We start from the raw sequence: 25,783 nt of genomic DNA on the forward strand, positions 1-25,783 counted from the left end.
AGCAAAGGTTATTGTATTAAATTTATTTATATCATTCAGTTTCTTGATTAAGTGCTTAGACTGACACACCCATCGATTACTGAAAAGCAACTTGGTTATAGTATTAGCTTAAAGTAAGACATTGTTAGTATCTTAAAAGTTTTGCTTGGTGGCAAACGGTATTCGAACGGGGAGAGAAGAAACAATAATAATTTTGTATCTGACCTATAGAAAAATGGCTATTACCCTGACCCAAACAAGGGTCTAAGGGATACCAGTGAATATGAATATGACCACCAACCAAATTTATGTAGAGCACAAAGCCCCCCACCCCATTCCCCAGATCGTATTAATCCATTAATCACGAGAAAGAAGATCAACACGTTTTCGAAAGTTCTGATATATAAATCAAAATCGGATATTTGTGTTCATGCTGTTCCAAAAATTACGAGGACATGTCTGACAAATTAGACAGAGAAGTTTTAAACTGTAGTAAGTCATAAAAAATATTAATTTTATGTTCAATTTATTAAACGCGTAACTGCCAATTGCGTGGATTCATCTTGGCCAAACGTGTATGATGGATAATTTTAAAAGCGAGAGAGAAGAAGGAACAGGACACTACCCGCTACAGATTATGGATACGGCTGATCTAGATGAAAACGACATGCCCTGAAGTGGACGGACGGGGCCAACTTAAGATGCGATAATTAGTAAGGAAAACAGACTGTAAATGTACATCCTCATCACCCACCTAAATTAGCAGAAATCTTCTCTCAAAGCTTCTGATTTTATCAAATTTGCGGGTAGTTTCCCCCGAACTAACGCGAGACTTGACGTTGTCTCCTCCCAGGACCCCTGCTGGACAAGCCCCTGCATGTCTCATAATAGTAATTCTACAACAATATGACATACCTGTCGAATCTCTTCGCAGAGGAAAGTGAACACCCAGAAACAGAGCACACCTTCATTACTCGAGAAAGACGGCTTAAACGAAACCAACATGTAATAACTAAACACGCCCAAAAACACAAAGTAGGATCCCTGAAATAAAATTGTTTACTACGTTTTAATGGAAGGGATAAAAAAAATATGCGTTAATCTACATGAATTAATTTCAATAACTTGCTACTTTATGATCGGCATATCGATGATTATTAAAGTAGCCAAGTCTCTAATTTAATATAATCCAAAGTCGTATACGTTGAAAACACGAATTATTTGTCAATTTAAATCAATATTGATGTTGTTATCTTACCGGGAAAAGGAAGGCTTCTGATATCCAATATTTAAGACAAAATAAACATTTTACCATTGGTAATTCGTGTACCATAGTGCGTTTCATCGTCATTTGTAACAAGTGACCAGAAAGAGCGAGGCTAGACATATTCGACAACTCATGTCATACGGCGACGCCATGACTTACCAGGAGAGCATGCGCAATAGACTGGAATAACCAGACGCTAGAAATTTCTATTCGGTTGAGACTCATGCCATATTTCGCTGGACCTAACTGATTTGAAATCAGAGTCAAAACGGAAACAATTGAATGTAATTCAGTTCATATACAATCAGATTACATTATTATTGGCGTTGCAACCCATTTGGGTCAATTTCTAGGTCCCTAAGACACTTCCCTAAGCCATGCAGGAAGAACGCCTATATTGCAATAGTCCTATCGAAACTTGAGTACGGAAGCGTCGTCTGAGACCCCTACTTGAAAGGAGACATCGACCGCTTGCATGGAGAGGATCCAAAGATCAGCAGCACGATTTATAACGGGCGACTATAAATCCAGGAAGGAAAGATACGTCACTAATATGCTCAAGGAAATGGAACTGCAACCACTTGAGGAGAGACGCCGTCACCAGCGATTGACGTTCCTATTTAAGGTGGTTGAAGGGCACGTACCAGCCATTAACAATGATCACTACCTCAAGGATAAGGGCTGAAGAGAACTATTAGGGCTAAACAATTTGAAAAACTAACATCGTAGAAAACTCAGTGTGTAACAACAAGTGCTTCCAGCCAATTAGTTCTAAAAGTCACATATTCAAATACTCATACTTTGTACGAACTGTATACGACTGGAATAAACTCAGTGATGATACAGTGAACTCAGAGTCAATCGAATTATTCAAATCTAAACTAGAAAACATTAATTAGCACACCCCATCCGTCGTGCAAAAGCCAGTAATTGGCATCTACGACTATTCATTCAGATTCAGATTCCACATATTAGCGATTTAGCTCCTTTAATTGATATTTCTATAATGATCATCCCAACGAGAATTCAATATACGGTTGTTTTATAATCACAATAATGGATATACATAGATTAGTTGGATAGGTCAATCTAAAACGTTTGTCAAGCAATCATTTTCTATGTGGTTACGTAAAATATTTCAGCACATTTAACAAGTTCTGCGCTATTTAAATGCACAACGATTCGGGTCGTCAACATGATGCGCATTATTAATGTAAAGATTGATGTTATTTCAGTGCAGAAAATAAGATTTGTCCGTAATGACCCGTCTTATACGACAAGGATTGCACAATTATTTTCATCATTATTGTCTTAAAGAGATTATGATGTCGGTGTGAAATCACCAAAAGCCAACGTAAACCTCAAATAGCCATAACTTATGTTAGAATTTATCAATTTGAATTTTGGATCCAAATCGGTTTATTAAGACATGTACAGCGTAGTAATATCATGTCACGGCTACCAAAAAACATATAGTACGATGCTGTAGCTCAAAAGTTGTAGCTCAGCAGATCGAATATGTGAGTCTATCCTGGTGACAGGCCTACCAGAACGAATATGTACCCCTATCGATCCTGTGACACAGCTTTCAAAATTCTTGACTTCACGTTGTGTTCTTTTCATATGAATTGTGTGGTCGGGGGGATTATTTATAGAAGATCTTGTATTACAAACTGTTTTTGTACTCACTGCATTTATGATATACTTTACTTTAGGTTTGGAAAAATAACATAGCATTTCTTCTCGTAGGTCCTCAATACATATAAGGCATAGCAATGTAATCGGCATGGCGATAATCTGCAGAAATAAAATACAAACCTAGTTATGTATCAATTTAATTGTACTGGCCTCAACGGTAGATTTAAAAAAACGTAAAGGTTTTGGAAATACCAGAGGTCAAAGTAAACAAAGTAGAAAGAACTGCATACAAATCTCGTTCACAAAGCTTTGTTTGATCAAGATTAGCCATTTCCCAAATAATTCCAACACTTTCGAGATACGTAGACATATCAGGTTGGAGAATTGTATTTTGGAGAATTCATTGGCAATAACTCTACAGACTAATATTCTGTCAATATGAATGGTCAACATAAATTTTGAAATTGCATACACTCGTCAATCTTCGGTAACATGTGTTGGGCAAAATATGTGCTGTATCAGTAGGTCAGCTGATTTCAAGTTCCTCATCAACTCGCCTGCAGTAAAGATTATATGTTGGAAGGCATGTGTATCAAATGTTTACTCGGAATACACTTCGTTCAGCATGACGTTGGGATTCAAATATTGGTCAACATGTTACCGAGAGGCTGGTAGTAAGTGGGAACCACTGGTGTACACGCTACTAATATCATAATACTAATACGTTGACGAACCCAAGTTAAAATTCGAACTCATCCTGAAACCCGTTGGTTATATTTATTCCTTCATCATCATTTACATCCTTAGACTTCCATAAATCCTTGAAGCGATTCATCCATCATAAGAAAAAACAAAATTTACTTGGTTACGGTATTATGTTAGAACTGCCTACGGTTGAATGATTTACATAAGTAGCTATAATATACTTACTAGTAGCAAAGTCGTTATTAAACACGTTATTACAGATACGTCATTCCCCCATCTTGTATCAAGTATGTCCTGGCACGGTGTTTGGGATATGAACCTTTTATTTCTAACCTTTGCGGAAAGGTGCAAACAAGTTTTCTTTTCCCAATTAGGTAACTGACGTGTTAGGATGTGATAAGACTTCTTATCCTCGTAAAATGAATTAATGACGTATACTGCCAAACCTGTAAATTCGCTAGAAAATAAACAACCATAATCAGAATTTATTTGAGCAGTGGGGAAAACCGGACGACCCGGAGGAAGTCTTCGGGGTCAGGTCGGCAAGTGTGAGATCGAAACCACGCCACTTAACTTAATGACAGAATTTATGATCTAAAGCACACAGGTTAGATCACTCGATTCCTCCTCCCTAATGGAAAAGATTATGGATAAAAAAAAACCTCGCTTAGAGTTATAGAGAGAAAGAGAGAGAGAAATGTGGTTTAACGTCCACTCGACACAAACTAGGTCATTTTGGGTCTAACATATGGTTTAATTTTATTTCAATAATTCGTAGGGGTCTTTAGCAATGAGAGGAAACCGGAGGACGCGGAGAAAACCCACGAGGTTGGACAGGCGACCCTACTCCTTGTCACGTACAACCGGGGTCTTAAAGTTATAAGATCTATCGGTATATCATTAACATCTCTAGTCAAAATTGGAACACAATCTTTACTGTCTCGGTTGGAGAATTAGAAACCGGTTCAAGTTCGCAGTGGAATAGCGTTTTTGTTTTGGCGGATTTATTCGTTGCAAGTTATCTCTACTATTATTTTTTTATTATTTTTAAAGCTTGTAAATGATTTATAACAAGAGATTTTAAAACAAAACTAACTCAGCTTGATTTGTTATCATATGTCTTTAGAACACGACCGCCATTGTCGTTCTAGTGTCTGTGTTAAAGGACAATATTGGTGCCAGTCATTATCACATATGTGATAGAACTGGTTAAACACGTTCCAAATATTTTTTTATCACAGAGATCATTGCTACGATAGATGAGTAATCAATATTTCAACAATAGGAAGTGACGAACGCAAAAGGAAAACACGAGTTATCCCTTTATATAACTGAATGAAGTGACAGGTAATAACAGATACATGGGCGAATTTCTGCTCACTAATAATTCCTTCGAAGGCCAAAAGTTGTTGTATGGGACTGTGAAAGGATATCTGACAATTCATAAACAAAATTGACTTTCACTAGATAAAAGAACATGAAAGAAAAATAGAAAAAGTCCGTGCATTACCATGTTTTTATAAGTATATAATGAATAAACACCCGTGAATGTACGGACTGTTTCTATTTTTCTGGTGTCAGATATACTCTTACAGTCTTCGAAGGAATTATTAGTGAGTATAAATTCGCCCATGTATCTGTTATCACCCGTCACTTCATTCAGTTATATAAAGGGATAACTCGTGTTTTCCTTTTGCGTTCTTCCCTTCCTATTGTTGAAACATTCATTACTCATCTATCGTAGCAATGATCTCTGTGATAAAATAATATTTGGAACGTGTTTAACCAGTTCTATCACATATGTGATAATGCCTGGCACAAATTTGTCCGTTAGACAGTGTCTTTTGTTAATTATTGTTATAAAACTTACTCATTAATCTTGTTGAACTCTGCTAAATTTTCCTTTTCATTGTCACCCAAAACATCAGTCACTAACTCACAAAACCCATTCACGAAAATGGCAGCTGCTAATGGTTCCTAGTGTAAAAAAGTTAGTAGTGTTGTATTCGTATTACCAGAGCCGGTGGGACACTTGTCCAGGGGCCCAGAGCTTAGCGGAGCCAGGAGCTATGTCGATTACTGTTGGGTTTTTTTGGTATAAATTAATAATAAAAATATACTGTTACTAGATCGTCCAGAAGCAGACAGCCGGTGACTTTTCTGAATGTTGGTACCGAGATGCGCGAGTAGGATAAGGATCGATTGCTGTCAGTCCCCATTTTTAGTACAGGTATTTGGCATATCATAATATGTTGTTGTGTTACATCTCAGGGGTGTAACAAGGTGACCCGGGCCCTTATTTCCCAAGATATACGCCAAACTATAGAGCGCGACGGAAGAGAACCTCTCCGAATCCCCCCTGCGTATCGTGAAGAATTAAAAGGCGCGTGAAATGAAATGAAATATGGTTTAATGTCACGTCAGTACCAACCGGGATATATTACGCCAAACATGTGATTTTTTTTAAACACGCTAAATCATATCACAAATCTGTCTCTTTTAAAAAGTTTAGCATTTCACAATATAACCCAGGTCGGGCAAACAAGTGTTGTAGTGACTAGCAACGGTAATATCGTTATCTTGTATGTTTGAGATGCTTGCACTCAATCAAAATGTGGTTACCTGCCAGAGGAACATAACAGTGGTCCCATTCTGGTCGACGCTCTCGCCTCAAGATGAAAATATGAGTTAAAAATAATGACCAATGCGGGAGCGACCCCCCCCCCCCCCCAGTTGGTTCTATAGGAGTTGGGTCAATTTCCGAAGAGAGGCTTTATGTGCCTGCAAGATCCCAAGACCGTAAAAGGGATGATGGTGGAGATGATGACGATGATGATAATAATAGCTGCTACTAATACTATAAGAAAATTTTCTTATTCTACATATAAAAATATATTTGAAATTAAACTTAACGAGGCATTAAACCGCCTTCCAATTGATTCGTGAGGCAATTGCGAAATACAAGATGTGAATAACATATATATACTGATTCTATGTCCCTGATTGCGTATGGTGTTGAGCCCTTTGAGATACGACTTGCCCGTAGACTCGTACACAATTCACCCATAATCGAGATTCGATATGACACCCTTACATTGTTGTCTCGTATTTTTCACGGAATCCAGTATTGCTCTAGGAAGATTGGTGTCTACAAATCTATCATACGGTTATTGACAATAACTACCTTATAAATGCTTTCGTAGGAATACAGCTTTAAAGAGGCTAAACGGTTATGTACACACCCTACCTGGTTAGGTTGATCTAAGTGTATTTCTCACCCATAATACATTCTACGGTAGATATCGCTTGTGTGATAAATTTCATAATCTTTAGGAGATATCGCTTTACATGAATTTGATTGGTCAATCAAAATGGAACTACTTTTTTTTTCAAAGAACAGTTCATTTTATTTTTTTTTATTAAAAGTAACTTCTTTCTTATTAAAAATGAACTATTTTTATTTAATTGACCTTGATGGAAACACTGGGTTAATATAAAGGAGTTTGCAATGGTTGAATTGCTGTCAAAAAATGATGTATCACTACGCCATAATGTAATCAGGTTCAGTAAAAAAGTGAAATCTATAACAAAGAGTTACATGTATTTATTTGTGCATGTAAGAAGGGATTGGGTGATAAATAAAATCTCCCAATCGCCTTTTTTGATATCAAAAAAGACTCGTAGGAGATTCTCTATATATACAGATGATACAGATTAATGACTGAATGAAATTAAGTTTTACGACACGTTGACTTCATCCGGGCTATATTGAGCTATCCTATGGTGAAATATTAGACATGCTAAATTAAAGCAGTTTTCATTAACATAAGTATAAATACAAAATTAAAAAATATTTATCACAATGGTATATAAATATTTAAAATATCAAAATTAAAAGATACATTTTATAATTGTAATAAAAACTTGTCTCTTTGGTCTCTTTGAAAAAAAGGGTGACCCGTTTGGGCAGATACATTCTATAATGCCTGGCAAAAGCAATATTTGTATCTTATATATCATTGAGATAATTGCGCTCATTCAAAATGTGCTTCACGGTATGATACATATTAAACATAGTAACACATCATCAACATTTACGGTTATTTATTTATGATGATATTCATTTCGTTGTGAAATGCCTGAAAGTGGACTAAATAATATTGACTCGAGTTTAAAAAAAAAATTGAAATGTGGTTTAACGTCCTACTGTCCTGCTGCTCCGACTGGGATAGTGAAGACAGCCATACAGACTGCGGCGCTACGGACTACACTTATTCTCATATAATTCCAACTACCAACGGATCTTTTACGTGTACGCCAAATGCACTTCAGGCCCTCCGCTCTGCACCACTGACAAGGGGAAACCACGCCGGAAAATCCTCGATGAACTTTCCCGGCCCATGACTAGTGATAAATCATATGCTATCTTGATCGATTCAAGTCAAAGATTTGAAGTGCTTTACGCAGAGTCTGGTTATTATTCAAATAACGACAAGAACGCCCTTTAAAGTATTTAAAACAAAAAATCACTTGAATTATACTAACGTTAGTTTTGTAAATTAAAAGGGTCATACCTCTAATTCTAACCAAAATAATTTAGCCAAGTCTTTATTTCTTATGACGAGACTCCATACAAACAAATCTATACATCTACAGTTTTCCTTACTCTTCTTCGTCTCGGGGATTGTCATTTTTCTTTTAACTAAAACTAAAACAAAAGTAATATAGCAAAAGTTTGGACGATGACAATGCATGCCAATTGTCAGAAATCCGTTCGCACGGTGGAGTACAGTCCCGAATTAAGCTAGTGCATATGTTATAAGCTCCAACTATTGTGTAAAATAACACCAATTGAAACACACAGTATGCAAGAGCTTAATCTACTTATTGCAGGACTCATGAAATGCATAATCGAGGCTATGATTTTATCGTACCGACATTAGTAATGATGATCGAGGCTAGAACGAAAATTCAATCGCTAAAATCTCGGTTCAGAGTGGATCAATTTGACTGAAATTTTCAGCAATTTCTCTTTACATCATCTAATTTTTATACGCCTACATTTTCATGTGGACGTATTATGCCGTCACCTCTGTCCGCCCGTCCACAATTGTTTGTGGACTCTCTACAGGTCACAATTCTAATCCGATTTTTACGACACTTGACATATAGGTTTATCTTCAAAAGATCTCGGCTGCTTTCGATATTGGCATGTATCGGATCGAAACTTCATGGATTATGGCCCCTGATTGTACGAAAAATCACGTTTTTAGCTTGTGGACCTTATAGAGGTCACAATTTTTATCCGATTTCGTTGAAACTTGAAATGTAAGTTTATAAACCACAGATCTCGGTTCCTGTCGATATTCGCGCATATCGGACCGTAACTTCCTGATTTATTTCCCCTGTTTGTACGAAAAATCACGTTTTTTGGCTTGTGGACCCTATAGAGGTCATAATTTTTATCCGATTGAAAAAACCGTTTTAGTATATCATCCTTACACCCTAAGGATGGATGAGCTTTAATTTCGTGAAAATCGGCCCAAAACTGACAGATAAAATTGCCGCCCCTCGTTCTCAAATAGCGTAAAAATATGGTATATCAAGGTTGTGGACCCTATAGAGGTCACAATTTTTATCCGATTTTGTTGAAACTTAAAATGTAAGTTTATAACCCAAAGATCTCGGTTCTGTTCGATATTCGCGTATATCGGCCCAAAACTGACAGACAAAATGGTCGCCCTTCGTTCTCAAATAGCGCAAAAATATGGTATTTCAAGGCTGTGGACCTTATAGAGGTCACTATTTTTATCCGATTTTGTTGAAACTTGAAATGTAAGTTTATAACCCAAAGATCACGGTTCCTTTCGATATTGGCGCATATCGAATTGTAATTTTCTGAATTATGGCCCTTGATTGTACGAAAAATCACTTTCTTTTTAGCTTGTTCTCTATCCGTCTCTCGAAAATGAGGGCGTATAGAGGTCATAATTTTTATCCGATTTAAAAAACCGTTTTAGTATATCATCGTTACACCCTAAGGATGGATGAGTTTTAATTTCGTGAAAAACTGACAGACAAAATGGCCGCGCCTCGTTCTCAAATAGCGTAAAAATATGGTATATCAAGGTTGTGGAATCTATATAGGTCACAATTTTTATCCGATTTTGTTGAAACTTGAAATGTAAGTTTATAACCCAAAGATCCCGGTTCCTTTCGATATTTGCGCATATCGAATTGTAATTTCCTAAATTATGGCCCTTGATTGTACGAAAAATCACTTTCTTTTTAGCTTGTTCTCTACCCATCTCTCGAAAATGTGGGCGTATCCTGCCTGGCAGCCGCGAGTAACTATTATAGTGAGAACTGCCAGCCCTTTATCTAATCTCCCATGTATCTTTGAAGGTGATGATTAACTAAATTCGCTCGTAAAATGTACAGTGCAATATAGTGCTACAAATCAGAATCACTAATTCAAAATAATCAGCTTGACCGCATTAAGGGCTGGCACTTGCAAATGTGGATCCCATAGCTTATGATTTTTAGATTTTATTTTTGATGCCAAGTTAATCTTGCATTGGTCAATTATAATAATTATTCAAATGATCAAATCAATAGTAAATATCCAAGAAATAATTAAGTGCGACGATGACATAAGACTACTATATCAAAGATGTTAGCGCATAACAGGTTGTTTAGTTGCAAAATGATTTATTTACAGCAATTCAGAAAAAAAAACTTACTAATGCCAGGAAGAGTATACCCAAGCTTACGCAGTTTCCTGACAAATTTCTTATTCTCCAATATTTTCATCTGAAAATAAGAACAAACACGTTGAAACAAAATGGGATTATACTTCTTACTTTTCTTAACCATCTGGGCCATTGCATTGTGCTGCTGGGGAAATTATATTGGCCTACTCTTCGTTGGGTTCCAACTGTCAAGACTCTTTTTTTCCTGCTCGCCAATATGTTTCTTACACCAGTAACTTAAACACCCGAAGGAGCTAAATCCACAATCTTTGACATTGCAAACACGACTTACTGGTCAATTTAAATCAACATTGATGGTGTTATCTTACCGAGAAAAGATGGGCTCCTGATATCAAATATTGAAGGCAGAATGAAAAATTTAAAATTCAAGAATGCTTTCGAGTGCTAATTATTATGAGGTGACTCGATGAACGAGACTAAACATTCCCTCAAGTCAATACGGTAGTAAAATGACTGAACAACAAACGAAAACACGAACGACAAAATTATTTGCGCACCCTGAAGGAAGAAAAAAGGAATATAGCCAACAATACAGTGGGAGTAAAAGAGGAATTCGGATCAACATTCTATCGAAAAAAGATCCTTGGAATATGTTCAAATGCTGTAGGCCTATTGGTATTGGATCAATAATTATGAACGGTAAGAAAATAATTTGTGTACCCAAATAGAATAGGATCTCACATGTAATGCGGGAAAACAATTGGGGAAGCTTATAAGCTCGTGCATTGTCATGGACCCAAAAGCGGCCTTGGGCATCTGTTTCCTTGTATGACATTCAAGATATTTACACTTACCGCCGATGTTTCTTGGTGATACAACTTTTTCAGTTTCCCAACCGTGATGCACTTGTCAACGTCAATGCCATAATTAGTGAATAATTCAATAAATGCGACACGCCTTTCTCTGGTTGCATCGAACATTGGTTTGTTCATATATGGCTATAAAAGGAAAGACACCATTTACTGTTTAGTAATCGATTTATATGTATTACACTATTTTGTTTATTGTATAGCTAAAAATAAAAATTCACAGTTTTAATTCCTAAGATGGAGCAGTTACGAAACTGTACTATTGCCTAGACTGTCGTGTGTTTGAATCGTTGTCTGTTGATACAGACATAGCTCTATGTACAAGGTTTGGAAAAATATCACAGCATGTGTAAAGAGTTATAGTCCATGCGATAGCAAAGATTTAATCTCGAGTACAAAAGGTTTAAGAACTGAAATTAATAAATGTGTGATCAGAACCAAAATGTCCCTTAGGATTCCCAATGACCATAAATATCCCCCTGAGTAGTCCATTTTGGGTTTTAAGTCACTTCTGTGTTGGTCAAGGGCCATATTGGTCGGCCACGTCCAATCTACTTTAAGGATGATATTGTTGACAGTCATTATCACATATGTGACAGAACTGATTATACACGTTCCAAATATGGTTGTTACACAGAGATCATTGCTACGATAGATGCGTAATGAGGATGTCAAGAAACGGAAGTGACGAAAGCAAAAGGAAAACACGAGTTACCCTTCTATATAACTGACTGAAGTGACGAGTGATAACAGATACATGAGCCAATTTCTGCTCACTAATAATTCCTTTGAGGACCAAACGTTGGTATGTGAGATTGTGACAGGATATTTGACTATTCAAAAATACTAATTGAATGTCACTAAGAGACAACGAGAAAAATAGAAATAGTCGGCACATTCCCTTGTTTTTATTCATTCTATACTTAATAAAACATGGTAATGCACGGACTTTTTCTATCATTTTCATATTTTCTCTGTTCTACAAACCTTTACTTGTTTTACATGTTTGTCTAATATATCTTCTGCTTCCTTAACTGTATTCCATAGTATCATTAACCGTAACGTATCCGTGTGTTCCATATTCTTTTGTTCTCCAGCATACTTACCTAGATAGAATACGTAAATGCAGAGAAACAGGGTATAAGAATTTTTTGAAAATTCAAGAACTAACACACCGTTATGTACTCTGTAACGCGTAACTAAGATATTGACGAATTCAGTACGACAACACGCAATGGCGTACATTTTAAGTGACCAATTACTAAATGACACTTGGCCAAGAACAATACGATTTTTGAACCATCTGGACTTCTCAAGTAAACGCCACATCAGGCGTTCTAGAATGAGATCTAAAGTAAGCAAACAAAGTTTGCCGATGCCAAGACAGATGAATTAGAAGGAAGTGGCGAACCAAAATACAATGATTCAACCATAGGAGTCTGAATGGCCGCTCATTCTACGTAAATACATACATACACCATACACTACTAGACAGGAAATGAGATGAAAATATTATCTGCTTTAACATATGTATTTTCGGTTTGTGTGGGACATGCGAACGACAAGCTACAGTTCCCTGTGAAGCCTTTATTCATCTACCACTGTCAAGGGGGAAAACACACCGGAAAAACTCAAAGAATTTTCTAGGTCAACACCGCGAGGTAACCCAAGACCATCTGGTTAGCGAGCCAGCGCGTTATTCACTGAGCTATGAATACAAAAGCAAAAGAGTGGGGCACTCGCCTTTTAATATTGAATCCTTTACAACACTTCCAATGTCCTTTTGATGCACGTCCAAACATGTAATCAAGTACATATTCTCAAATAACTTTTCAATATGAGGTTCCAACCAATCTAACTTGAGCTCCAGAATCTTTTGCTTTCCTCTAATCAAGACAAATGAAATTTGATAATTAATCGTGATGATACTATAGCTTACAAATACATTTGAGGATATTGTCAAAAGACCAAAGACATATTGGGGTATATATAACATGTATCAAGCAGCTATATGCAACATCAGTTACACGTGAGGATAGATACTCTGCTTTAATCTTTATTGTCTCTTGCCGTATATTGAGTCATTTTTATACGGACACATTTTCCTGTGGACGTATATTGTCGTCGCCCCTGTCCGTCCACAATTTTTTGTGGGCACTCTACAGATCACAATTCTCACCCCACTTGCAATTTAGCCTTATCTCCTAAAGATCTCGGTCATTTCGATATTGGCACGTATCGGATCGAAACTTCATGGATTATGGCCCCGGATTGTACGAAGAATCACGTTTTTAGTTTGTGGACTCTCTAGAGGTCACAATTTTTTATCCAATTTAGATAAAACTTGAAAAGTATGTTTATAACCCAAATATCTCGGTTCCTTTCGATATACGCGCACATTGGATTTAAATATATCACCGTTCGACCACAATGATGTTTATGTTCTGTTTTCAAGAAAATCGGACCGAAACTGCGGGACAAAATGGGCGTGGGGCGTGTGTGTGGGGGGTGGTGTCCGAATGGTTAGCACGTGCGCGCTGTATCATAAGGTATGTCATTGAGTCAAATGACGTGGTTTCGATTTCCCGGTTGTCGCCTGTCCAATAAGCGAATTATTGAAATACAATAGTGTAAAAGTATGTAATACCAAGGTTTTGGACCCTGTAGAGGTCAGAATTTGTATCTGATTTTGATGAAGCATAAAATATATGTTTATATCCCAGAGATTTCGATTCCTTTTGATATTCACGCATATCGGACCATAACTGGCTGGATTATGTCTCCTGATTGTACTAAAAATCGCTTTTGTTAGCTTGTTTTCTGTCCATCTCTTGCAAAATGTGGGCGTATCTTGTGTGGCAAGCGTTTGTTAATAATATAGACTTTTGGCAAGTCTATATTGCGTGTGACGTCATCAATGTGTGTGGTGTATTTCTCAGATTTCGCTCCGCCACCCCCCCCCCCACACACACCTTTCACATACACACCCACACACTCATGCAAACAATCCATGGTGCTTGGGGGGTGGATGGCCGAATGGTTAGCACGTACGCGCTGTATCATAAGGTCAGTCATTGAGTCAACTGGCGTGGATTCGATCCCCAGGTTGTACGTGACATGGATCGCATGTCCAACCTCGAGGCTTTTCTCTTGGTCCTCCGGTTTCCTTTCACTGCTAAAGACCTCTGCGTGCAAATGAATTATTGAAATAAAACTGAACCATAATATGGTTCATATTCTGTTAGTCCCTGGTTTGTGTCGAGTGGACGTTAAACCACATTTCTCTCACATACACCACCTGCCAAGGGTTATCATAATACATTAATTTTGTAAGATTCGTACATTTTATTCATAATATTGAAAGTGTATATAGCATTGACAAAGCGCTTACTTATCTTTGTCTTTTTCCCCTAAAGCTTCTGCCAGTATACCACATATGTCTTCTTTGTCTTGGGTCACATTTTTCGACCCATTCTCCTTATTCTCCTTATTTTTGTTTGGAGTGTCATGAACCCCCTGCAATAAAACGGAGATCTTACAATTCAAAGTACCTAATACACACCTACATTTGAATATTATAGAGGTATTGGTGTAATGAAACTTAATTAGAATCAAAGTTATCGAGCTCCTAAGTCTCGGCCATTATCGAAATTCATCAAGGTATTGATATAATGAAACTACATACCAAGTTTCATCACTCTCACTTAACAAACGTCATCATTTCCCAAAGCATCAACCAATTAAATATTTTATCTCTACTAAGCCTAAGCATTAAACATTAACTCAATTAGAAGGAGAGCTATTGTGTCCTAAATTGTGTGACGAACGACGGTGGACAAATAAATATTTTGTGAAAAAAATTATTGGATTTAAACTCGACTACAGAGAGATGTTCTTTAATATATTGGAGTATTATAGCATAAAACGACACCAACCTTTATTAAGGTTCTTTAATATATTGGAGTATTATAGCATAAAACGACACCAACCTTTATTAATATTATTGGCCACTTGTTGTCGATGGCTTTTAATACTGCACCAATAACACCAGGCTCCAATTTTATAACGAACAACAATAATGGAATGTTCTTAGACAAACGGTCATCTGAAGAAAAAAGAATAAGTTGCCAGTTAACGAAACATGCCCGCAGTACTTAAGGCGCCCGAGCAGTCCACAAGGTTAAATACTTTAACGCTATAATATTGCTGAAATTTAATGTGCTTTTTCGTTTAATTAATTTAATTAGTACATATACATTTTCATACAGATCCAATAACTTATTTCGTCGTAAAGCATTCACAAGGTTCGATGGAGTGACAGAAATAATTAATGGAAATTGTTGAAATTCAATATATAGGCTTTGTCGGACCAATAAGGTAAACAACATATATAAATTTTCATACATAAGCTACAGAGAGTGAGAGAAAGAGTGTTGTCCAATCAGAAGAGCTCAGATGGTGCCAGGGTGGTATCCCTTTACGTGGCAATACAAGAATTGAAAAAAATATACCCAGGCCTTTCTTCAATTTGAAAAGAAATTCTGTTCTCTGTTTTACAATTTCAGCATCTGTCAGAACTTTTGTACCATTAGTATCGACATCATTATCCCCAGTATTTACTCGACTTGCTTCTTCTTTACCATTTACTTCTTTGATATTTTCATCATTAAAATCTGTTTCTTCTGTGATATTTTCGTCGCCATTTGTATCTTCTGTAACATCGTCATTTGCAACATCTGCATCATTCTCACGTTCAGTACCACATTCAACATCAGTTTCCCCTTTGGCATAATCTTCCGAATCACTTTCACTATAGTCCGTATCAGACTCATAATCATAGACGTCACTGTTTTCATCATCGCCATCTTTTGTACTTTCGTCGTCCAGGAATAAAAAGTGAGTATGGTTTCGATCAAGGAATGGAATATCGTCTTTCGGCTATCAATATAGAATGAAAATGAGCTTAATTACATACAGTTTATATATATTATTACATACCTGAAACAAACCTTAATTTCATCTTTTCAGGTGTACATACTATTTATACCTGATTAATATTGATTGTTGCAAGTGCGAATGCTGGGAGCGCGAGAGACAGAGATGGGGTGAGCGGAAAAAAATTCACAGTAAAAAAGTCACAAATTTGCCTAGATAAAAAAAACACAGGAAAAAAAGTCACAGTTTTTTATTACATCTCAAATTCAATAACAATATAAACAATAACATACATATTTAACCTTTCATTACACAGATGTAACTAGACTGTTTTAGTCTTTAGAAATCAGCACATTTTGATATCATAGCACATTTGATGTATTAGCACATACGGCATATCAGCACATGACATTTTAATACATTATAGCATATTTGACATATCAGTACATCAGACATTTTAGCACATTCTAGCTCATTCAACATTCTAGCACATCAATACTCTTTGTTAATACTAATGTTCCTTCCAACTCCATGTAAGAATTCTGGGATGGATTTAGCACCGCAAAGATTTCGTAGTTGTGTCTGTATCTTAACAAACTCTACAATATAATATATATCAGTTGTGACTTTTTTACCTGTGTTTTTTTTACTGTGACTTTTTTACCTGTGACTTTTTTTCCTAGATTCCTCCTTGTCACGTACAAGTTGGGAACCAAACCACGCCACTTGACTCAATGACACACGTTAACCATTCCGAACCAGCCACCAACTGGTGATCGTTGGAGCAATATAACACAATATGTGTTGATGGTTTTTGCCATTAAATACGACAGTATAAAAGTACAGTCTTAAATCATTGAATCATGGATGGATTGAAAAGAAGTCTGCGAGGACAGTTGGCTCGGGGCCCTCAATAAGTTAGTATTCTCGCGTAGAGGCCCTTTGTAGCCTTGAATTTATTCTTGATATTATTTGTTTGATGATTTGCTGTCTTTTGGGGTTTGGTACACAGGGTGTAGAATCCCTTAAGTGGGGTCCCTAGTGGAACCACACTCGCTGGTCTCCTGCCCATAGTTTGTCCCTGCTCTGAATGCTCAAATTGTTTAGTATCTTCTGTGTCATAGTGGCACGTAAAGTTGATGTAATTCGTTTCATATAATTGAAGGAACGGCATGGTTAAAAATAGCAACAGAATGAAGTATGTGGTTGTTTGAAAATAATTCTGTAATCTTACGTCCTAAGGGACCATGGGTAATCTGCCAAGAGTATGTTTATTATCGCAGACACCGCATCTGCTCTCCCGTAGAATTTAAATTTTGCCAACCCAAGCCACTGCAAACAATCATCCCATACTAGAGATCAACAGAAGTATTTCGACCAAAGATCAAATCTGTTTGATCCTGGTGTATTCTTCCACCATACATTTGCACAAGGGGTGATAGATAGTTCTGTACAAGTATATGTGAGTGTACTTACCTCCTCGGAAAAAAGTAGTTTATCCTTGTGTTTAGACACAAATTGGCTCCAGGGGATTACACCAATAAGTCGAGATGACTTTGAGAAAGGGTCCCCTGTTAACATGGTTCCTTTCAAGGCTTTAACTATATGATTCAAAGCACCATTGCCAGACGTAGTTCCATCTGTTACAACCCACATATCTAAACATACAAATACATACATATTAGTACAGCAGCAATCTATCAGATAATTTATTAACTTTCCTAATGTAAGTTAGTTCTTTCACTTCATTAACATGCATCGCATATTGTTGAAATATGTACCATTTTCAAGTAAAGACTGTGTTTAATTTGTACTAAAAAATGCCTTCATAAAACACTGGCGTGGGCAGATGGGCGACCCTCAGCATTCTTTTCAGGGAGGCGGGGGGGGGGGGGGGTCATTCAATCGTAAGGGAAATTTACGTTTAAATGTTATGCAATTCGAATGTTTTTCTTTTAACATTGTTGTGCAAGTTGACATACTTAATTTGAGTAAAGAGTCTTTTTCATCCGTATTTATACATTTGAAATGTCTTCCTGTCTCAGAGTAACCAGCTGCGGCGGTCTTTTGTATACATGTAATACTGAAATCGACCAGGCATTTTGTTCTCCTGGATATGGATTGGTAAGAATTGATCTAGTACCATTTGTTTGTAAACTATTTGAGAAATAGGAGTAATGGTGTCTTTACACCATATTATCGCTACCCAATTTCAATCTCCCAACATGCCTCAGCATTAGCATAAATCAATGTTAAAAGAGAAGATGATATTGGATCCATTCTTGTTATGGCCGAGATGTTATCCGTTCATATTGTTTGAAAAACATTTTCTATTTTTCCCGACCACCATTCGGCAAACCTCAGCTTATTCTGTGATCTTCATCATGTCATGTAGCTCCCCTGTAAGTCGTAGCTTGATATGCCTCTCCACCCTCCGTCTGATATTACGGTACGGTCGTAGGTTTAATGATTAGGAAAACTTGTTGCTTAACATAAATATTCCTTAAAAGGGCGTCTTTTGGAGATTTACCTTGCACAGCCACAAGTTTCATTAAAAACAACGCGTTTGAAAGGTGTGCAGTATCAAAAGGTAGGCCGAATGTACAAGCGACAGGGAAATGAAATGAAATGGGGGGTTAACGTCCTACTGTTCTGCTCCGACTTGGCTAATGAAGACGGGCATACGTCATACACTGTGCCATGAGGGGAATTTTGCCTGGACAGCGGTGCTACGGCATACTCTTATATAGAATTTAAAGTGCCAAGCGATCTTTTTTACGTGCTCGCAAAAGTGTAGCCTAGACGGGATCTCGGTTTTTCTTCAACACCGTTGTATTCAGTTCGCCGACCACACTTCATGGCATAGTCTGTGTCGAGTGGACGTTAAACCCCATTTCTCTCTCTCTCTCTCTCTCTCTCTCTCTCTCTCTTCAGAAATACTATATGTATTACATTTGTGAAGCTTATACAAAGTAAATCCTACCTAGCTTTTCTACCAAGTCAGTAAGTCCCATGCAAAATCCTTTAGGTACTTCCGTATTTTCATTATTTCCACCAACAAAGGCAATAATAAATCTAGGTTTAGGTAGCTTCCATATATTCAATAGAAGGTCGACTGTTTTGTCCATTTGTTCTCTATCGATACGGACATACTGAAATATTAAAATGGTATGCTTGTTACAGTCGTTAGCATATAGGTGTATCTTGATAATTGATCGTCTCTCCTAGTGAATGGAGTAACCTTATCGATTTTTCAATAATACTCTCTGGATTTATTCCCCTTTGTTACGAAATCTTGTTAGCACACTGGAGGCTTCAATTATAACCTAATATTGATTTTCTATCCTGTTGAACGGAAGAATCCTATTGATTTGTAAGTATATAGTACGGAATCATATTGTTATAAATTTCATGTCCGTCGTACAGCAATTCGCATGTCTTGTTTGTGCATTAATTACTAGTAAACAAATCCATATAGGTTTTTTTTTGTAATGTATGATTGGGTGGCCGAATGGTCTAACGCGATGCTAAGTCAAGTGGCGTGTTTTACATCCCACACTTGTACGTGGCAGGAGATGGATTGTCTGTCTAACCCTGTGGGTTTTCACCGGGTCCCCTCCACCACAGCTAAATACTCCTCCACACAAGCCGATTATTGAAATTAATTTGTACCCGTTGTAATTCGATATAAGAGTAGGTCATGGTGCCGCTGCCCGGGCAAAAATTCCCTCATTACACACCTGTATGGCGTATGCTCGTCTTCAGTAGCCCAGTCGGACATTAAACCCCATTTCATTTTATTTCTTTTACGTAAACACCTACGTATACACAGGATCTCGGCTTTCTGTCCCATCCCAAAAACTAAGCACTGTCCTTGTCAGACATCCCACCCCGTTCTACTCACTTATGAACCTTTCAGACATTTATATTGGCTGTCTGTCTCTCCTGTTGAAAAGAAAATCCGATTGATGCCTATCTAAACCGTAGACTGCAGCATGCATCATATAGGCTTGGTTGGTACACAGTTACAATGTTGTAATGACTAGAAAACAACTATCAACTCAAATAGTTTCATATGCCTACAATAAATCAAAATTGCCAGCAACCCTTTGATGTTAACATCAGCGATCATCTGCCTGCTGTCGTCCAAATGTACCTAATAATAGAAGCTACTTTAAAGTAAGCGCTTGATGAAGTATCCATTAAGATGTTAGTTCATTCTATTCTAAAGTAAGGTTACTTATAATTATTTTCTAGAATCAGTTGAATTTGCGAGTGAATACCTGGATTGGCGCGTTGCAGGGGTTTTACTGTAAACAATATACAAATACTTGATTCAAAGCTTAGCTGTGTCAGAACTGGTACTAGCTGCTCGGACTCTTTACAAAAAGAGCTTTCAAACCCGTACTCGCAATTCAAATGCGTGTGTTACCTTTGTTTTATGATTGCCCGTCTTCTCCACACCAAACACGTCACACGGGTACTGCCTCGGGTGACCCTCTTCTGGACGTTTACATCTACATGCTTTTTCCTCTCTATAAAAAATAATAATAATAAAGATAGCCACGCAAAATGGAAATGCACCAACAAAGCCGCTTTGTCTCCTAAAACATAGCCATGGACAGCAGTTATTCTGAAAATTAAATTTGGATGTCAAATTTTATAGGAATCCTTTGTACCGTCATGAAATCCTATTTCTGCCGTGCCACGTGATATTTGGACCAGGAAGTCCTAGAACACTAAACATCAACAGTTTTTCACTCTTGGTTCCAAATATCACAGTCATTATACTTCACGCCAAATTTGAAAAAGAAAATCGGTTCCAATCTGTAGCATGTTACGTTAACAAGATTATCGGCAAAGGGAGTGCCTATAACAAGAAAAGTCATTAAGGGTTCTTCGTCTCCAGTCCTCATTGTTTCGCACCAGACTGTATACTCTATTTACGTTAGCCACGTTTTCGGAGAAGGGGGAGGCGGAAGGGGGGGGGGGATCGGTACGCAAGGTCGCCGAACGTTGAATATCAAGAGAGCTCTTCTTACCAAGACCCAAATGTTTCACACCAAATTTGAAGGAAATGAACAAAACCAAAGCTGTAGACTCCACAGCGTTAACAATATTTCGACAAAAGGAGAGAAAATCCAGAACGGAAGCTCGGGAGCGCTGAATATTGATAGAGTTCGCCCTGCCATTGGCAGATCTTTGGATCTAATGGTATCAGCTGTATCACAGTTACCGAATTCATCTACTCTTGCCCCGTTGCACCCTGGAATCTATAGGGTCGATTGGTAAGAGAAACCCGGTATCTAATGAGCAAAACCAGTCCGGGGATAAATAGTTTACATCAATTGCTGTATACTTTTGCATACCACATAATACCACTTACGGTTCATGTTTGGGACAGGTTAACTTTATGTTTGCCTGGATCCATCTGCCGTCAGATTTTTTCTCTTGCTGTTCCTGATAATACATAACAATTAGAACATGAACTACAACTTTGAGAATAGGTATTTGATTGAAAGTTTGCTTTCTATTCGTGTAGAGTTAATTGGAGACATGCCACACTATAGCAAATTGGTTATTAGTTCCTACCCACCCATCCAAACCACACATACATTTCCCAAATGACACATTGACCACAAAAGCTATTTTATTTATTAAAAAAAGAATTAAAAAAGAAAAATTACCTTATATGATTTTGGCAAAAATCGTTCTAGTCTGTACATCTTCATATACTACATTATTTACTTGCCTAAAAGTAAACTATTTAGTGATTATTTTGTCAATAAACAATATCGATTAATGATATCTAAATGTTGTTTACCTAAAGAGCTTAAATAATATTATTTGTTTATAGCTGTCTCGAGTAACATCACCATATGTTTGGCGCAATATAACCCGGCTGGAGTTGACTTGCCTTAAACAATATTTCATTCATTAATTCCCATCTATGTTACAATTATACTTCTAGGCATGCAGCCACAATTTCTAGCTTAATTGTTTAATTGATTTTTTATGTCACCCCCTCCCCCCACGCCTGCGAAAATGAGTTTGTGCGCCCCTGATTACTGCTATTGCTGCGAAGTTCATTGCTGGAAATTTAACTCAAAATCTTCTTTGACATACAGACAGACCTGTGGAATCACGAAGACAATGAAGAAAACTACAACCAGAACTGCGATTCAGTACTGACGTGTTTCGGTGAATGTTTCAATGTGAGGGCTGTCAAAATAGCGTTGGGATCGAAACAGGTGACCGAAGAGCTGCGATTGTAAGCGCAACACCCCGGTCTACAGCTTGAAATGCGACTCTGTGTTAGATGACACAGATTAATTGCACATTTATCTTTTGGAAAAGTACCGAGCAATCAAACTGATTATCTATACTAAGTCTAATCTTAAAATGTTCACAATCAAACTCAGTCAAGGGTCATCACTTTCCATCAGTTAGAATCAAAGTTATCTCGTCCCAAAGTATGAACCAATGAAATTGCTTAGCTTTGCTTAGCTTTAACGGATAATATTGACCCAAAGAACACCAAGTTTAAAATTCTACCTCAATTAAAAGCAACATAGATAGGTTCCGACGTTTTGATCAAATTGCTTATCACTACTTTATGGAAGGGTATCGCAGCCAATATTAAATGCTCTGCGACAATGTCGTTTCCATTGATTATATGTAAAAGGTACAATGTACAAAGATAGTGTCATAATATTTCTAATGCAAGAGTTAAATGTAAAACGTCAAACGTTAAATGAAAAATGTTTTGTGGGAAAGTGTTTTTTTTTACGTGTCTACATTTTACATTTCACTCGCTACATTTTACATTTGCGCTCTGCCACATCCCATTCGTCCTTCTTTTCCGGCGTGGTTTCCCTTTGTCAGTAATGCGGGACAGAGGGCCTGACAAGGACAGCTGTCTAGTCGTTCGGATGGGACGAAAAACTGAGGTCCCGTGTACACATTGGCGTGCACGTAAAAGATCCCATGGCAGTTGGAATTCGATATAAGAGTAGGCCATAGTTCAGCTGCCCGGGCAAAATTTCCCTCATGGCACACTGTATGGCGTATGCCCGTCTTCATTAGCCCAGTTTAGGTGCAGAACAGTAGGACGTTAAACCCCATTTCATTTCATTTGTCCTTCACGCTTTTTATATAGCATCTTTCGCACAGCATTAACTTTCATATGCATATGTAGGATATTTGTTTAGAATTGCCCACTGTGTCTTCAATAGGAGACGATATGTTTACGGTAGGATAACAACACGTCCTTTAAAAATAAAAATGTGGCAGTAATTGTGTTGACTATGTCCGTATACAGTGTATACATGAAATAGTCGAAATTGATTAGTGAGTCTTTCGTAAAGCACCATTCGGCACAAATTTTAGTTTATTAGAATAATAAATTCAAAGCAAATAAGACAGTCCACAGTGCGTTTGGCGCTATCTGTTTTATAACATGCATAAGCAAACATTATACTATTGTATATTTGTTACTACATGTTTTTATATGACTCGCATATATACAATAATTAATCTTTTTAACTGATTTTGTATATTTTTTTACCTCTATTGTAAATATTGTGGTATGTTATTTCATTTATCAGCTATATATTTTGTATTATATTTTCTATAAAGGGTTTCATATTAGCAAGGCTATTATAGTCTAATCTTCAACCCGTCTGAAATAATTCATTGTTATTATTATTATTATTATTATTATACTCGGTGACAATTACAGAAAAAAAAATAACAAAACGGATTTGTGCTATTCTTACAGATAACAGTCAATTCATAACCTTCATGTATGGGTTTGGGATTCGATTATAGCCGTGAATCATGAATAGCAGTTATCCTGCATAATGTATAAAGCGACAGGACTGGATTACCGCCAAACACAGCGCACGACATAACCTGAATTAACCGGATATTTATTAGTGTATATATTTATGAGTATTTCATGGAATTGTGTATTCTACTAGTAAAAAGGCTTCGCTAAAATAAGAAAGGGCTAGAAGTAACCGCAAATAAACGGGTTTGATTTCATTACATACATCGGAATTGTAGACATACTGACAGCCACTTCCTCGCTCATATTTACATGACTAAACAAAATGAAATTAAAGGAGATATAACGACCTACTTCCACACCAACAGGACTTTAGGAAGACGGGTATGCTATAGGGCAGCGGCGATATTTCCGATTTTGAATTTCAACTTCATGCTAACCGGCTTGTCGGCCTATCCGAATTGCTAGACGCTGTCAAGAATAAAAGCAGAACTGCTAATAATTCTTCCAATTCCCTGTATTCTTGCAGAAATGAAATGAAATGGGGTTTAACGTCCTACTGTTCTGTTCTTATATAGGCTAATGAAGACGGGCATTCGCCATACACTGTGTTATGACGGAAATTCTGCCCGGGCAGCAGCACTATGGTCTACTCTTATATCGAATTCCAACTGCCAAGGGATCTTTTCCGTGCACGCCAATGTATACACGGGACCTCGGATTTTCGTCCCATCCGAACGAGTAGACAGCTGTCCTTGTCAGACCTTCCGTCCTGCAGCACTGACAAGGTATTAACCATGTTGGTATTCTTGCAGCAATATCCATAATAGAAAGTAAATGAAATACTACCTGAGACCTGCATTAACAGTTGCAAACTGCTTACTAAACATATTCGTCATATTATGTTGCTTAGCTTCGTTTTCTCGTTGCCATAAACAATATTCCAAACAAAAGAAACATTTCTGTGAAATCGAATTAGGTCACTTTCAGTTTCGATGCGCTTTCAGCCCATTATATGGGTAATGGTTTGGATTTGAATGAAGTCGTCACTGATTATGCACGTGGATAATGGCAAATTCGTATTGAAGAGAATGACAGCCACTCCTCCATCGGTGGTCTCCGTTATCTATTGGTGGGCATTCTTCGAAATAACTATTTTTCTAAACCATGACAGCACGTAACAGAAAGTTTCTGGGAATCAAATCAAATGTAATATTGTAGTCATTGGTAGCTGTCAGCAATTCATTAAAGGGGTATGACTTTGTAAATATAGTAGCTTAATTACAGACTCACGTGTGTTACATATAGTATTAAGCAGCTGTGGTTTCTAGCTTTGAGTTGGAGATACAATCAGTCCAGCTGATGTATGTAAATGGCCAAGTTAGATAATCATGTAATACTGTAGTCATTGGTAGCGTCGTTATTAATTGGTAGCACACGACTTTTTTCAAAACCTATTAATCTCGGAAAACATATTCCATCGCATTCACATGTTTTTATACGCCCACATTTTCATGTGGACGTATTATGCCGTCGCCCCTGTCCGTCCGTCTGTCCGTCCACAGGTCACAATTCTTATCCACTTTTGACGAAACTTGAAATATAGGTTTATCCCCATAAGATCTCGGCTGCTTTCGATATTGGCATGTATCGGATCGAAAATTCATGGATTATGGCCCCTGATTGTACGAAAAATCACGTTTTTAGCTTGTGGACCCTATAGAGGTCACAATTTTTATCCGATCTTGTTAAAACTTTAAATGTAAATTTATAACCCACAGATCTCGGTTCCTTTCGATATTCGCGCATATCGGACCGTAACTTCCTGAATTATGGCCCCTGATTGTACGAAAAATCACGTTTTTAGCTTGTGGATAGAAGTCATATT

The 25,783-nt window shown here is 37.3% G+C and overlaps 1 protein-coding gene across 4 annotated transcripts in view; it reads right to left on the reverse strand.

Annotated features, from left to right (window-relative positions):
- Positions 1–24,832, reverse strand: part of LOC126820598 (transient receptor potential cation channel subfamily M member 2) — a 37,612-nt gene extending 12,780 nt beyond the window's left edge. For 2 of the 4 annotated variants that reach the window (XM_056101252.1, XM_050548650.2), the window contains exons 1-18: positions 24,745–24,830; positions 21,794–21,858; positions 21,493–21,566; positions 20,539–20,641; positions 19,090–19,258; positions 17,583–17,764; positions 15,683–16,109; positions 15,161–15,276; positions 14,563–14,687; positions 12,915–13,057; positions 12,159–12,277; positions 11,157–11,300; positions 10,333–10,402; positions 8,164–8,297; positions 5,460–5,566; positions 3,815–4,046; positions 2,936–3,043; positions 895–1,023 (exon numbers count right to left, since the gene is read on the reverse strand). In XM_056101252.1, coding sequence (XP_055957227.1) covers positions 895–1,023; positions 2,936–3,043; positions 3,815–4,046; positions 5,460–5,566; positions 8,164–8,297; positions 10,333–10,402; positions 11,157–11,300; positions 12,159–12,277; positions 12,915–13,057; positions 14,563–14,687; positions 15,161–15,276; positions 15,683–16,109; positions 17,583–17,764; positions 19,090–19,258; positions 20,539–20,641; positions 21,493–21,566; positions 21,794–21,838 — 2,427 coding nt within the window. In that variant the 5' untranslated portion in view covers positions 21,839–21,858; positions 24,745–24,830. Of the gene's footprint in view, positions 1–894; positions 1,024–2,935; positions 3,044–3,814; positions 4,047–5,459; positions 5,567–8,163; positions 8,298–10,332; positions 10,403–11,156; positions 11,301–12,158; positions 12,278–12,914; positions 13,058–14,562; positions 14,688–15,160; positions 15,277–15,682; positions 16,110–17,582; positions 17,765–19,089; positions 19,259–20,538; positions 20,642–21,492; positions 21,567–21,793; positions 21,870–24,744 lie in introns of those variants that run through there. The other 2 variants (XM_056101251.1, XM_050548651.1) reach the window with 2 other exon arrangements.
- Positions 24,833–25,783: the final 951 nt, after the last annotated feature.

Source organism: Patella vulgata, chromosome 5, assembly GCF_932274485.2.
Source record: "Patella vulgata chromosome 5, xgPatVulg1.2, whole genome shotgun sequence".
NCBI classification, from domain to species: domain Eukaryota; kingdom Metazoa; phylum Mollusca; class Gastropoda; family Patellidae; genus Patella; species Patella vulgata.